This window comes from Podarcis gaigeae (genome assembly GCF_964106915.1).
Source record: "Podarcis gaigeae genome assembly, chromosome: 12".
Lineage (NCBI taxonomy): Eukaryota > Metazoa > Chordata > Lepidosauria > Squamata > Lacertidae > Podarcis > Podarcis gaigeae.
Genome location: NC_139688.1, coordinates 1790185 through 1805773, shown reverse-complemented (window position 1 = coordinate 1805773; position 15589 = coordinate 1790185). Strand labels below are relative to the sequence as shown.

At 45.7% G+C, this 15589-nt stretch overlaps 3 protein-coding genes across 4 annotated transcripts in view; 2 read left to right on the top strand and 1 right to left on the bottom strand.

Annotated features, from left to right (window-relative positions):
• LOC310827680 (uncharacterized protein) overlaps nucleotides 1–15589 on the top strand; it is a 919426-nt gene that overhangs the window by 783718 nt on the left and 120119 nt on the right. The window lies entirely within an intron of this gene.
• On the top strand, nucleotides 7099–12222 carry LOC310827782 (uncharacterized protein). 2 transcript variants are annotated; one of them, XM_083704227.1, is made up of 2 exons: nucleotides 7099–7409; nucleotides 10487–12222. In XM_083704227.1, exons 1-2 carry the CDS (start codon nucleotides 7277–7279, stop codon nucleotides 11911–11913), a joined length of 1560 nt encoding a protein of 519 aa, XP_083560353.1. In that variant the 5' UTR covers nucleotides 7099–7276; the 3' UTR covers nucleotides 11914–12222. The 2 variants fall into 2 exon arrangements, with proteins under 2 accessions (XP_083560353.1, XP_083560354.1); XM_083704228.1 differs by lacking the exon at nucleotides 7099–7409 and adding an exon at nucleotides 8283–8933.
• LOC310827868 (uncharacterized protein) lies at nucleotides 12294–14234 on the bottom strand. Its single transcript, XM_083704396.1, has 2 exons — nucleotides 13902–14234; nucleotides 12294–13796 (listed from the first exon to the last, which is right to left on the bottom strand). Exons 1-2 carry the CDS (start codon nucleotides 14109–14111, stop codon nucleotides 13665–13667), a joined length of 342 nt encoding a protein of 113 aa, XP_083560522.1. The 5' UTR covers nucleotides 14112–14234; the 3' UTR covers nucleotides 12294–13664.

Below are 15589 nucleotides of genomic sequence, written 5' to 3'. Positions count from 1 at the left end.
CACTGAGGCCTAATTGGATCCGTAGAGTGTTTGGGATCTGGTGGGTGGGGCTTGTGTGTTCTGCTCTGGAACCAGCCCCTCCAGGGGGTTCCACTAAGAGGGACCAACGGCCTCTTTGTGCTTCTTGCCCCACACAGACTTGCTTCATGCTGTTGTATTTAGTGTTGACTCATGTTAAGCTAATAGTCTGCTAGGACCCCTTGACCCTTTCCCCATATGCTGCTGGCAATCCAGATGTTCCCCATCTGATATTTGTACATCTGGTTCTTCCTGCCTAAGTGCAGAACCTGACATTGGTCCCTATTGAAGTTCACTTTCTTAGTTGGGGGCCAGTTCTCCAACTGGGAGATGTACTGATTCTTTTACAGGTGGTCCCTTTAGATCAGGCATGGGCAAACTCGGCCCTCCAGATGTTTTGGGACTACAATTCCCATCATCCCTGACCACTGGTCCTGTTAGCTAGGGATCATGGGAGCTGTAGTCCCAAAACATCTGGAGGGCCGAGTTTGCCTATGCCTGCTTTAGATATTTCAAAAGATGGCTCTTATATCTGCTCTTGGTCTCCTCTTCTCCAGGCTAACCATACCCAGATCCCTCAACCATTCCTCAAGGTGCTTGGTTACCAGACCCTTGAGCATCTTGGTGGCCCTACTCTGGACATGTTCCAGTTGGTCAATATTCATCTTGTAGTGCCCAGAACTGGACACAGCATTCACTTTCTCTGCTGCTGCATTGGACTGTTGACTCATGTTCAGCTTATGGTCTACAAAGACCCCTGCTACTAGCAAGCCAGGTCTCCCCACACACCCCCTATATTTGTAATACAGCAGTTCTTATTTACTGAGGTGTGTGTGCAATTACTGCCCTCTCCCCTCTCTTCCACAAACCAGCGCCCCCTCTTTTCCTCTCCTGCACAATGAGGCCAGCCATCTTAGCCCCAGAAGAGGGAGCACAGAAAGGGCAAGGTGAGTGGGCAGTGTTGAATGGTCTCTTTAAATCTGAAGGTTCATTATTGTTCCACAAGATGTGTATTTCTTTAAAGGCCAGAGCAAATAACGTGACCTAGTTTTACAGCTGTGAAGCAGTATAGCAGGTGCTGTTAAGTTGTGGTAATTAAGCTGTTGTGTGTGGTATATTAAAGAGCACCATGTAGCTCTCTCAGTACCCTGGTGGATGGGTCACGCTTATTAATATATTGTAATTTAGTATAAAGGGAGTTTTTGTTATTAAAGCCTAGCAAAAGTTGTTTTTGCGTTCCTTGTAATGTGTGGTCTCCCCAGCATGCCTTCTGCAATGCAACTAATCTGCAGATAGGCAACAGGCAAACCCCAGGACCTGCCCTAGGCACCCAGACTGAGCCAGTTTGGACATCCAGGCCCTGGTGTCACACCATCAACCCCATTAGACAAAGTGTGCCTCCACCTGAGGAAGAGCGCAAAGGGAGATTAGCTTTCTACCAGTTCTACCATTCTAGGACTCTGTGGCTGAGGAGAAGGGGACTTGGGAGGAGCAAAGCCACCCTATGGGGCGCCGAAGACCCCTTTGCCTGCAAGTGACTGCCTGCCTCTGAACAATCAGGCAGAAATCCAACCGGTGGAAGCAGCTCCCCTTTCTCTTTACTTTGGCAAAGTAAGCTTTTGGCACACCACCTACACTTCTCCCCAGCTGCGCTGGGATGCAATTCTGTGTGCTCCTGATCAGTCAGGAAATACCAAAGTCTGCAGCCAAGCATATACAGTAGAAGCAAATAGCAGCTCGTAACCCTGGTCTTTATTGTTGCTACAAGAGTTTGACTTGAGTGGCTAGTGAAGAAGAAGCCCAAACAAAGGGTTACTCTCTGTGTTTGAGATTTATGTGGCAGCTTGCACTCCAACATATTATTATTATTATTATTATTATTATTATTATTATTATTATTATTATTATTATTTCATAGAATCATAGAGTTGGAAGAGACCACAAGGGCCATCGAGTCCAACCCCCTGCCAAGCAGGAAACACCATCAGAGCACTCCTGACATATGGTTGTCAAGCCTCTGCTTAAAGACCTCCAAAGAAGGAGACTCCACCACACTCCTTGGCAGCAAATTCCACTGTCGAACAGCTCTTCCTAATGTTTAGGTGGAATCTTCTTTCTTGTAGTTTGGAACCATTGCTCCGTGTCCGCTTCTCTGGAACAGCAGAAAACAACCTTCTCCCTCCTCTATGTGACATCCTTTTATATATTTGAACATGGCTATCATATCACCCCTTAACCTCCTCTTCTCCAGGCTAAACATGCCCAGCTCCCTTAGCCGTTCCTCATAGGGCATCGTTTCCAGACCTTTGACCATTTGGGTTGCCCTCCTCTGGACACGTTCCAGTTTGTCAGTGTCCTTCTTGAACTGTGGTGCCCAGAACTGGACACAGTACTCCAGGTGAGGTCTGACCAGAGCAGAATACAGTGGCACTATTACTTCCCTTGATCTAGATGCTATACTCCTATTGATGCAGCCCAGAATTGCATTGGCTTTTTTAGCTGCCGCGTCACACTGTTGGCTCATGTCAAGTTGGTGGTCAACCAAGACTCCTAGATCCTTTTCACATGTACTGCTCTCAAGCCAGGTGTCACCCATCTTGTATATTTATACAAGATGGTATATTTATCTTGTATATTTATACCCTGCCCATCTGGATGACTGCTGGTTTGTGACTGTGGGATGCTCTCCCCAGGGAAGTTGTACGTTAAAGAAATTTCTGGGTTGAGAGACTACTCAGCAGCCCAGCTCGCCGGGGTACCAGTCCCTCAGGGTCCCTGCGGTCAGTAAAAGAAGGAAATTCCAGCCAAGCAATTTGGAGCAAAACAGCGGTCAGTAGACTTAGGTCCTTTATTGTTGCGCAACAGGTTCAACAGCAGCAAGTGAACCCAGAGCAGGGGTGATATTGACTTTTAAATTTTCCCACCATATTCCAGAATACAGTTCGCACAGCATCATCAATACGTCATCTTTACATCCCTGACATGTCACCAAAGGGGAGGGGTAGACAGGGGTTACACTAGTTTAACCTTGGCAGACATGTCCAGACAAGTCCTTGGTACAAATTAGCATAAGCAGACATGACAGGGCAAGACCCAGGTCTAAGATGAGCATAGGCTAATAAGGATACCTGAAGTCTCACCACCCAAAGTACAATAAAAATCCTTTTCATGTCTGGACCCCTTGGCAAGTCTGGTGATGGGGTTAGGCTTTCCTTGCCAACAATCAGCTCAGCAATTGTCACCTCTGGGCACTTCCTGGAGTCCCCTATTTTACAAGGGCAAAATAGTGTTGGAATGGAAGAAACTGGCAAAGGAGTTGATTTTACAGTATATGATTTTTAAAGCTAGGTAACTTCCCTGAGCTGTCAAGTTGAATGGATACATTCAGGCATAATACTTGTAACATTTAACAACTTTAAAGATGTGGGGGCCCCCCTTTTATTTCTGTAACATCCTTATGAGTTTGAGTTTGTAATCTCTGTTTGAGTTTGTAATCCTTGTCAGAATACATACTTTTGAATGGATTAGTTTTTGTTACAATTAACTATTGATTTGCGAGGAGGGGCCACTCCCACTATTGAAACTTATGTTGGCCTGAGTTCTTGGTGTGCTTTCTTCCAGGGCTCTCCAGGTGGCCTGAACCTGCTTGGCAGATGCAGCGCAGGTGGAGCCTGGGTTTATTCCTTTCCTTTTTTTGAATCACTTTTATGGGGCTTTATAGATAAGGATCATGGAGACAAATAAATGGACAGTCTTTTCTCATGTCATTTGTATATCACAAAAAAGAGCAGAATAAATTTCCAGGAATATTTACAACCTATTAGCCGTCAGTGTAGCAATTCCTGGTTAATTAATTGGTTGAAACAGAAAAGGGGGAAACATGGTAGAATTTGTTAACAGAGAACAGTCAGCATCCCAGAGCCAAACGCTGCCCTTGTGGTTCTGCTTCCTGTAGGTGTGAGTCCTTTTCCCTCTTCCATTACCAATGAAGCCCTATAAAGTCTTGGTCTATTTGATGAACTTTCAAGGGGTGTTCAAAGCTGAGGTAATAAATTCTGTTTCAATTTAAATTTAGAGCAACCAGATTGAGCCAAATAGAGATGCAGTGGGTGAGTTTTCTGAAGGCTGTTTTTTCCTTAAGATGCTGTGATGTGTGTGTTGTTAGTTGTGCCAAAACAACAACAACAAGGCTTTGTGTGTTTCTTTTATTTCCTTATGCTGTTTCCCCATAAAAATAGCTCTAAAACGACTTTTTTTGCCCAAAAAGCTTAACTGGGTAAAACTAAAAAAAAATTCACCAACTTTTCTGTCCGGATCTATTTGAAATAGGGCACCCCTACCCCACCCCCATTCATGGGAGGGTGAGGGCTTATTATTATTATTATTATTATTATTATGCATTCTGTGTTCTCAGTTTGTATTTTTATGTTGTAAACCAGGTGAAAGGTGGTATTCAAATTTAACAAGGGTAATGATATCATAACTTTTAAGTCTCAGGTTATTCCAGGGCTGGTGGGATACACATGGCCACTTTGCACCTCACAGGGCATGCAGGCAAGCATAGGTTACCAGATGTTCCCGGGGACAGTCCCCAATTTGCAAATCTGTCCCTAGGAAACGTGGCAGCAGCAGCCTCAGCAGCCCGGAGCCAGCCCGGCTGCACAGCTGGCTCCGGCTGGCTTCGTTGGAAGTCCTCATATGATGCATCTTGTGCACAACACATCATATGGGGACTTCTGGCGAGGAAAAATGGTGGGCAGCTTCTGAAGCCAGCCAGAGCCAACTGCGCCACCAGGCTGGCTCCGGGCTGCTGACTGCCACTGCTGCTGCCACCTTTGTGTGTTTCTTGAGGCTTTATGTTTTTCCACCCTTGAGGCTTAATGTTATAGATGTTCTGGTTGTCTTATTCTTACATTTATTACCCAGGGCGGGTTATAACCATTTTAAAATGCCATATTAAAAAGAGTTACAACAAATGTCATTCACAGGAATAGGACGCATTGCTCTAGTGTATTTGCTTTTATTTTTAATGATTATAGTTTAGTAATTCTTTATTGTAATGGTTAAGTGTAAACTGTTTAATATTTTCTGATACTTAGTTATACAGTTTACTGTTATATTCTAATGGATTATTGAATATTGCTTTATTTTATATAAGTTGCTTATTTTAAAGTTATGGTTTTATTAACTTTTTGGTATTGGATCAGATTGTTATTAGGGGTGTGATCTTTGCTGGCTACTTTGCTGTTTCTTCATCTTGTAAACTGCCTTTTGTATAGTAACATAGAAAAGCAGTATACAAATTAAAAGTGAAAATGAAATGAATGGGGGGGGGGGAGGAGATCTCCAAGACAGGAAACAGAGGATCCTGCCCCTGATAGCTATTTGTGATGAATATATATATATGCCATACGCAAATAATTGAATATAAATCTTAACTTGTCAGGCTGGCAACAGATGACCACAATGTAACTGGCTGTGTTCATAACTATATGAATTCTTTATACATCATATAAACATAACTCTTTTCACATTATCTAATTGAGTAGAATAATAAGAATAAGAATAAGAATAAGAATATTTATACCCCGCCCTCCCCAGCCAGAGCCGGGCTCAGGGTGGCTAACACCAGTAAAATTACAGTAAAAGCATAATAGGGGGGACGGACCAATTTGAAATACAGGTTAAAATGCAATTTAAAATGCAGCCTCATTTTAAAAATAGCCCATAAATCAAAACCATAAGGGGAGGGAAACATAAGGGTCAGACTGAGTCCAAACCAAAAGCCAGGCGGAACAGCTCTGACTTGCAGGCCCTGTGGAAAGATGTCAAGTCCCGCAGGGCCCTAGTCTCTTGTGACAGAGCGTTCCACCAGATCGGGGCCAGTACTGGAAAGGCCCCGGCCCTAGTTGAGACCAATCTAACCACCTTGCGACCTGGGACCTTAAAAATGTTGTCATTTGTGGACCTTAAGGTCCTCCGCGGGGCATACCAGGAGAGGCGGTCCCGTAGGTACGAGGGTCCTAGGCCGTGAAGGGCTTTAAAAGTCAAAACCAGCACCTTGAACTTGATCCTGTACTCCACCGGGAGCCAGTGCAGCTGGTATAGCACTGGATGAATGTGATCCCGAGGCAAGGACCCCGTAAGGAGTCTCACCACAGCATTCTGCACCTGCTGGAGTTTCTGAGTCAGCTTCAAGGGCAGCCCCGGTTAGAGTGAGTTACAATAATCAAGCCTGGAGATGAAGCAATTAAAGACCAACATTTAGAACAGGAAATACAAATAGATCAGTTCTTATATACGTAATGTCCAATATACGTAATGTTCCACGTATTTACAAATGATTTAGTTTTTTAAAACATAATGTCCAAATAGAACCTTTTTGTGTTCCACGTATGTCTTTGCAAATGCAAATATCAAATGCAACAGCTTTAAGGAGCAGCACTTGCAAAAGATGAACTTTTCTTTGTAATGTTCCACATCTGCCTTTGCAAAGTATAGTTGTTGTATACACCTGCTGTTTCCTGTTACAGGTGGCAGCAAAGTTTTTTTTCCTCTTAAAGTGACCCCCTTGAAACCACCATATTCAACGTAGATTTTTAAGGTTATCACTGGTGTATCAAGATATTAAGAATAGCTCATAGAAAACAACTATATTCTATTTCTGTATTTAAACCTGAGAGATGCAAAGAATCGAGTAGGAAAATAAATCTTGTTTCTTTCTGCATAAGAATCTTTTTGGCTTGTTCTACAGGTCTTTGATATGCCCAGATCACAAAGAAAGTTAAATATTCATCTGAATGTGACGCTTGAATAAAATGTTGCACTAAAGACGCGTCAACAACACTGTTTCTGATTCTGGAACGGTGTTCTGATATTCTAACTTTGATGGGTCTAATGGTGTGACCTACATATAGTAACCCACAAGGACACTTAATCACATAGATTACTCGTGGAGTAGCACATGTAGCAAACGACTGTAAAGCAAATTTAAAGCCTTCTTTGTTAGAAAACTCCTTTACTTGCAGGTACATGAGATTTATTTGTACATGTGTGGAACACAAAAAGCTTCTATATGGACATAACGTATATAAGAAAGGATCTATTACACAGTTTACATGCCAACCACTTCCCAGCTTTATTATCCTGGCAATTTCCTTTAAGTAGGGAATTAAGTTGTATGAAAATCCCTGCAGGGCCTTCTTCCTCTCTTCCAGGACCCTGAAGCTTCTTTTGGCTCCTTGACTCCTCAGGAAGGATGAACGAGACGGATCTGGCAAAGCTAGTGAGGATGGAAGGGGGAAGATGGACGGTTGACCTGGTCAGGTTGTCTCCCGCATCCCTCCCCACAACCTCTGAGCGTTCCCTCCCAGGGATCTCCAAGAGATCTGGTGAGTCCCAGGGGAGTGGAGATGCGGACATGGATGGATGGAGCTGGAGAGGTATTGGGGCTTCCTCAGTTTGGGGGTGGGGGGAGACAGGCAGGCGGATGGAGAAGGGGAGCACCTTTTTGGGTTCCTCCACCTGCCTGCGCCTTTGTCATCTGCAGGCAATTTAAGCTAGGAATACATCACAGCTCCCTGGCCACTGCGATATATTGGCAGCTCAAAATGTCTAAAACCAGTGCTGTGATCTGAATGCCCTACCAATGTCAGACAACTTACCAATCCATCGCGCAGCACTAGAAGCCACGACTCTTTAAAGTAACCTGATCCCGCTTTGCAGATTGAATGCAGATGAGGTCTCCATGTGTTGCCCCTTTTTTCCTTTTTGTATAACTTTTATTTGCTTTTAAAAACAAGGATCATAAAGGTAAAGGTAAAGGTACCCCTGCCCGTACGGGCCAGTCTTGACAGACTCTGGGGTTGTGCGCCCATCTCACTTAAGAGGCCAGGGGCCAGTGCTGTCCGGAGACACTTCCGGGTCACGTGGCCAGCGTGACATCGCTGCTCTGGCGAGCCAGAGCCGCACACGGAAACGCCGTTTACCTTCCCGCTGGTAAGCGGTCCCTATTTATCTACTTGCACCCGGAGGTGCTTTCGAACTGCTAGGTTGGCAGGCGCTGGGACCGAGCAGCGGGAGCGCACCCCGCCGCAGGGATTCGAACCGCCAACCTTTCGATCGGCAAGTCCTAGGCGCTGAGGCTTTAACCCACAGCGCCACCTGCGTCCCCTGCGTCTCATGTCATTTGTACATCTCAAAATAGCAGAATACATTTGCAGGAATATCTATAACATGGGTAGGCAACCTAAGGCCTAGGGGCCAGATCCGGCCCAATCGCTTTCTCAATCCAGCCCGCAGATTGTCTGGGAACCAGCGTGTTTTTACATGAGTAGAATGTGTCCTTTTATTTAAAATGCACCTCTGGGTTATTTGTGGGGCATAGGAATTCATTCATTCCCCCCCTCCAAAAAAAATATAGTCCGGCCCCCCACAAGGTCTGAGTGACAGTGGACCGACCCCCTGCTGAAAAAGTTTGCTGACCACTGATCTATAACATATGGCTCATCATTATTGGGTTCATGGTTTGGTTTAAACTGAAACAAAAAAGGGGGAAACAGGAGAGAACAGAGAACATTCAACATCACATAGTTGAATGCCTAGTCAGGAGCTCTTGTGGTCGTTGTGATTAGATTAAGTGTGGGTCATAGTCATTTTTCCTCTTATGTTACCAATGAAACAATACAGAGTTGGTCTCCTCGTGAACATGGGAGGGGGGTTCAAAGTGAAGAAAGTGATTTACGTATAAATTTAAATTTAGACCAACCAGACTGAGGTAACTGCTGATGGGGAATGTGCAGGTGAAGATGTTGCTGTTTGTTTCATAGATGAGGCATGGACGTTGCAGGATCTTGACCAGAGAGCTCTGCATAAGGAAGTCATGGAGGAGAATCATGGGATCATGGACCCTCTTGGTAAAACTCCGTTGGATCATAAGATCAATTTTGAGATTCCTTACATACCTCTATGTGATGAACCTCCACTATTTGGTGTGGGAATGTTGAGGGTGGCAGGAGAGAATATATTGTTTATTAATATCCTTCCTAACTTGCGCTAGCAAGTTTCTTCACTTAGCAGAGTGCATTCCCCTTTACACAGCAGAAAACTAGTTGCAAATTCATGTGAGTTTCTTAAGACAACTAGCAATTCAATCTGGCTTGTCTAGATTGAGATATGTTCTAATATTCCTGGTAAGACCCTTTTGAATCCCTCCTAAAAGAATAAAGACACCACAGTCTTATTCATAAGTAATGAAAAGTTGTTTTACTTATGATTAGGCCGAGCACAGTGTGATCCCTGAAGGCAGGCTTAAGGCTTAAAGTTACAAACATGTACAAACAGGTTTACCCCATATGGGAGAAGACCGGAGGGACTGCTATGGCAGCCAGCAGTCCAGTCCAGGGGAGGCAGGAAGCAGGCAGGACAAAAAGGGGAGGAAAGAGAAAGGTGGCAGGGTGACTTGGCCTTTTACCACGTCTGGAAAGGTCACTCCCACCCACTAGTCACAGCAAGGAAGGATGCTCCAGGCCAGGAGGAACAGGAAGTTTCGACTGGCTGGACCAAACATTCCCTTGCATGTCCACTCTAGCAAAACAAGGAATGCTGTACTTGACTGCTCCCAGTGGATTACATCCCACATATGGATGGAGACCAATAGCATCTGGGATTCTAACATCCCCACCATGATCCCTGAATGGAGGGATATCAAGTCTTCTCTGTGAATGTTCTTTGTCTATTCATGCCTTTTTAAACAATGACCAGGCTTGTCTGAACTGCTAAGGCCTTCTTAAATGTCGGCTTCAGAGTTTTTAGGGAAGTTGATGTAACTTCTGTCAGGTTTGTTGTTTTTATTTTTGCTTTTGCTTCTGCCAGTGTTTGGTTGACCAAAGAGCTGACTGACTTCGGAGATGGAGTGGATTACATGATTGAGCCAAACAAAATCTATCCCAGATACAGTGGTAGCTCGGGTTAAGTACTTAATTCATTCCGGAGGTCCATTCTTAACCTGAAACTGTTCTTAACCTGAGGTACCACTTCAGTTAATGGGGCCTCCTGCTGCTGCCGGGCCGCCGGAGCACGATTTCTGTTCTCATCCTGAAGCAAAGTTCTTAACCTGAGGTACTATTTCTGGGTTAGCGGAGTCTGTAACCTGAACCATATGTAACCTGAAGCGTATGTAACCTGAGGTACTACTGTAAAAACCAAGCAATAAGTCAGTTAATTGTTGAGTCTCAGCTTCAGGATTTGTCCTTCGAGTGAGCACTTAGAGCTGATTACCTTAAGAATGGATAGGTTTCCTTAAGAATGTCAGTTAATACCAGCCACCAAAGGCAGTGAAAACTATAGTAAGGCCTCACATCTAACTTTCTTCAGTTCTTCCTCTATCACAAGCATTCATTAACATTGTTCAATAATCTGGAGCTCCATTTATTTCTGACGGTCTAATTAGCTGCTCTCTTCATTGCAGATGGTGAAGAACTGGAAGGGAAGAACAAGGGGGACCAGAACAGAATCCACAAAGCAGAGAAGTCATATAAATATTCAGAGTGTGGAGAGAACATCTGTCAGAGCTCCCAGTCCACCTCCCATCAAAGAAAGTGCTTTGTTAGGAGGGATAGCTTCACTTCACACAAAAGAACAAAGAGTAGGGAGAAATTGTATCACTGCAAAGAATGTGGAAAGAGCTTCAGTCACAGTGACCATCTCACTTCCCATCAACAAATTCATATAAAGGAGAAACCTTATCAGTGCTTAGAGTGCAGAAAGAGCTTCAATCGGAAGGATAGTCTCACTTCCCATCAAAGAATTCATACAGGAGAGAAACCCTATCAGTGCTTGGAATGTGGGAAGAGCTTCAGTAGGAAAAAACATCTCACTTCCCATCAAACAATTCATACAAATGAGAAACTCCATCAGTGCTTGGAGTGTGGAAAGAGTTTCAGTCAGAGGGTGAATCTTGTTTCCCATCAAAGAATTCATACGGGGGAGAAACCCTATCAGTGCTTGGAATGTGGGAAGAGCTTCAGTCAAGGGGCCCATCTCAGTTCTCATCAAATAATTCATACAGGGAAGAAACCCTATCAGTGCTTGGAATGTGGAAAGAGCTTCAGTCAGAGGGTGAATCTTGTTTCCCATCACAGAATTCATACAGGGGAGAAACCCTATCAGTGCTTGGAATGTGGGAAGAGCTTCAGTAAAAGGGCACATCTCACTTCCCATCAAAGAATTCATACAGGGGAGAAACCCTATCAGTGCTTGGAATGTGGAAAGAGCTTCAGTTACAGCCACCATCTGACTTCCCATCAAAAAATTCATACAGGGGAGAAACCCTATCAGTGCTTGGAATGTGGAAAGAGCTTCAGCCGGAAGGATCATCTCATTTCCCATCAAAGAATTCATACAAAGGAGAAACCATATCAATGCCTGGAATGTGGAAAGAACTTCAGTCTCAGGCACAGTCTCACTTCCCATCAAAGAGTTCATACAGGGGAGAAACCCTATCAGTGCTTTGAATGTGGAAAGAGCTTCAGTCAGAGCTCCAATCTCTCTTCGCATCAAAAAATTCATACAAAGGAGAAACCATATCAATGCCTGGAATGTGGAAAGAGCTTCAGTCACAGGCACAGTCTCAATTTGCATCAAAACGTTCATACAGGGGAGAAACCATATCAGTGCTTCGAATGTGGAAAGAGCTTCAGGGACGGGTCTAAGCTCTCTTCCCATCACACAATTCATACAGGGGAGAAAGCTTTTCAATGTCATGAGTGTGGAAAGAGGTTCAGTCGAAGCGACAATCTCACAACCCATCAAAGAATTCATACAGAGGGAAAACCAAAAAGGAAAAAGACAAAAGGAAAAATTATTAAACAACCCTTACAAAACACAAGTGTATAAAAAAGAGAAGGGGGCAGAATAACTAAAAATACCCTTTATCACATTTGTATCATATATATCATATCATTTATTAACCCATAGGAAAGCAGGCTCCCCCAGCTCTCCCCTGGGTGCCCCCCTCTTTTCCCCGTCTCCCACCCTGAGAGATCCTTCACTGCATTCCTTGCAGGCCCCTCCCCCTCCAACTGTCCTCTTCCTGTTTTATTATTTTAAAACCTTTATTATACCGAAATCTTAAAAAGACATACAATATAAAACATTACATTCAAACATTACAAATTATGAATATACAAAAAGTATAAATGAAAGGGAAAAAAGAAAAGAGAAAGAAAAAAGAAGTAGAAAAAGAATAGGAAATGATGTTATTTACAATAAAGAAAAGCCTTCTGACTATACTCATTGTACTATTTTGAACTAAATTTTTTACAATTTCCTAAATCTCTCTCCCCCCCCCCCCTCACATTCTCCTTTTTGGTTCTAGTTTTCTCCCATATTTCCTTATATTACAAGACTCATTTGATATCTGCCACAAAGCTTTTGTTATCACCGTAAACTTTAAGGTATTCTTTGATTACTGTCCATTCTTTATTAACATCTTGTATCGTATTTCCTCTTACTACTCCGGTTATCCTTGCTAACTATGTATTCTAGCAATTTGGTTTGCCATTTGAGTTTTGAGGCGATGGTTTCTCTTTTCCGATTTTTTTGCAGTTAGAATCCTGGCAGCAGTTGTGGTGTACATAAATAAATGGTCTGTTTGTCTTCTTGATTTCCATTGTCATGATTCCTGGCAAAAAAGCCACCGGTCCCTGCAGGACAGCTGGCCACCCAACTTCCACATCAAAGTCTCCAGCAAAGGAGAGTCAGGAATCGCACTCGCAGCTGGTCTTCTGGGCCCTGCTGCCCAGCCTCCAGGGGACCCCCACATAGACCCACAAGCACAGACATGCACACGGAGGCCCCCCCCCACCTGCCACATGAAGCACATCCATTGCCTTGACGTCTCACCCACCCCGGAGTGGCCCATGTGGCAGACATAGGAGATCCCGTGGTCCTCGGTCAGGATGGGCAACAGGCAGGTGAAGATGGTGAAGTTGAAGGTGCCGTTGGGGGCATGGCGGTGCCCCGAGTCCCAATGTCCAGGAAGGTGTCCTGGGGGGTGCCGGACCTCCTCCGCTTCCAGCTAACCAAGGCACCCAGAGGGTAGAAGCTGGAGACCTCGCAGGCCGGCTGGGGACAGGCGCCGGGGGGCACTGAGAACGTCATAGGCACAGCTTCACTGGGAGGGGGCTCTATATGTGGAGAGGGGGGAGAGGGATTGAGCGCAGTGCCAGCTGCTGACAACCAGGAGAGCTGCAGGCAGCCAAGGCTTCAGACTCCCAGCTGCTGGGAGGGGAGAGGGTGGATCTTGGGTTCAAATCCTGGCTGGGGGAAGGACATCTGGTCAGCCGCTGCAGGGACAGGACAGGGCTTGATCCAGCAGCTGGCTCTTCTTATGGAGCCTCCCAGTCCAGGGGCAGTCTCCCTGGATTGCTTGAATGGTAGAGGTGGAAGGACCCCCAGGGGTCATCCAGCCCAACCCCTTAGGAGGCAGGAAGCACTACCTACGGGCATTTGGCCGCTGCAAGGACAGGAGGCCGGACTGGATGCCTCAGGCTCTTTGTCTGTTCCCATGGAACTTCCAGGAGCAGAGGTAGTCTATCCTAGGTTCTTATAATCATAGAACTATAGAATAGGAAGGCACCTAAGGGTCATCTGCAAGGCAGGTATCTCAGGGCTATTTGGCCACTGCAAGGTTTAAGCACTCTCCCTATGTTCTTTTGGAGCCTCCAGGCACAGGAGCAGTCTATCTGGATCCTTAGGTCCTTGACGGCATTTGGACCCTGTGAGAATAAAGGATGCTGGCTCAATGGGGGCAGCTGATCCCCCTTTTCCCCTTCCCCTCCATCGTCCCTGCGAGGGAGACCCCCGGTCACTCAGTCACCCACCACCTTGAACTTGAGCACCTGCTGGGCATGCAGGTGGGGCAGGTAGACAGTGCAGATGTAGGTGCCCTCGTGGCAAATGATCACGCTCTGCAGGCGCAGGGAGGAGCTGGTGCCCTTGGCGTCCAGCAGCAGCTCTGCCACGGAGACCCCCGCGAGGCTCTGTTGTAGGCCAGGACCACCTTCCTGGCCCCCCGGAACTGATGGCACCATTCCACCGAGAAGGCCGAGGCTGGCGCCGAGAAGCCACAATGCAGGACCGCCGGGCGCCCGAGGCAGGGCTCCAGGCACTGCGTACGTGTGAAGATGGACAGCACTGCTGCGCAAGGAGGGAGGGGTGAGGTGAGCGGGAGAGATCCCCAGCAATTGGGGTATAAATAAATTATTATTATTATTATTAGGCTCTGGCATCCTGCACAGTCATTTTAAATTATCCATTGGTGGCACCAGTCTACCGAGTCAAAATGAGTGTAACAGTAAGATTTTGTGTGTGTGGTTGGCCCTCATAATAACTTTGCTTTATTCATATCCGTGGGTCTCTCCTTCAAGTAAAAGTCCGCTGGGGGCTCCCTCAGTGCGAGAAGCCAAGTTACAGGGAACCAGGCAGAGGGTAGTGGCTAGGAAACAACTACCAGACTTTTAGAAGACATCTGAAGGCATCCCTGTTTAGGGAAGCTTTTAATGTTTGACAGATTACTGTAAATTAATATTTTGTTGGAAGCCGCCCAGAGTGGCTGGGGAAGCCCAGCCAGATGGGCGGGGTATAAATAATAATAATAATAATAATAATAATAATAATAATAATAAATAATGCAGCTCTGGCCCCCTACACAGTCATTTTAAATTATCCTAAACCCTAAGAGTTTAAAATAGATAGGTAATTGACAGACGTAGATGATATATAGATATTGGTATCAGGAAGCTGCCAGATGCCCCCCTTGTTTGGGCCTGTGATGGACAGCAGAGCCAGGCCAGTCAGTGGATTCAGTCCCTCAGAAATCCCACCAGGAGGCTGCTGGAGCCTCGCTCTGATTGGCTCCCAAGCCAGCGGGGGCGGAGCCAGCACTTTTGGCGGGAAAATGAAAGGCGCCTTTTCTGAAGGAGGGAGAAAGGGGGAGAGGGATGGTCTGAGGGGGGACCTTGGAGGGGAAGGTGGGGAGGAGAATCTGTCTGGAGGGTCTGGGGAGAGGAGTCAGGCGGGAGTTCAAGGGGAGAAGCTATGGGGAGGCAGGCGGAAGCGGGGTCTCCTTCCATTCTGGGGGGGGGGAGATATTTGAGGAGAAGAAGACCCCCCAAGCCCAGAACAAGGGGACCCCCTGGGTCTGTGACTGGGAATCCCTCTGGAGGGGCTGAGAGAGGGGGGAGCGGAGGGAAAGGGCCCCTCGCTCATGAACCCCCCAAGTGGGAATCCGCCAGGGAAGTGGGGCTGCGTCCAGAGCCTTGAATGGTGAGTGACACCTGTCACACCTCAGTCAAGGAACCAGAGGGAAGAAGGGGCAGAAATTGAGTTAAACATTGGACCACCATGTCTGGAAAGCAGAATATCTGCCTGAAGTGGAGCAACGGTTTTTTGGCAAATGAAGCTGGAGAATAATAATAATAATAATAATAATAATAATAATAATAATAATAATTTATTTATACCCCACCCTCCCCAACCAAGACCGCGCTCAGGGTGGCTAACAATCAAT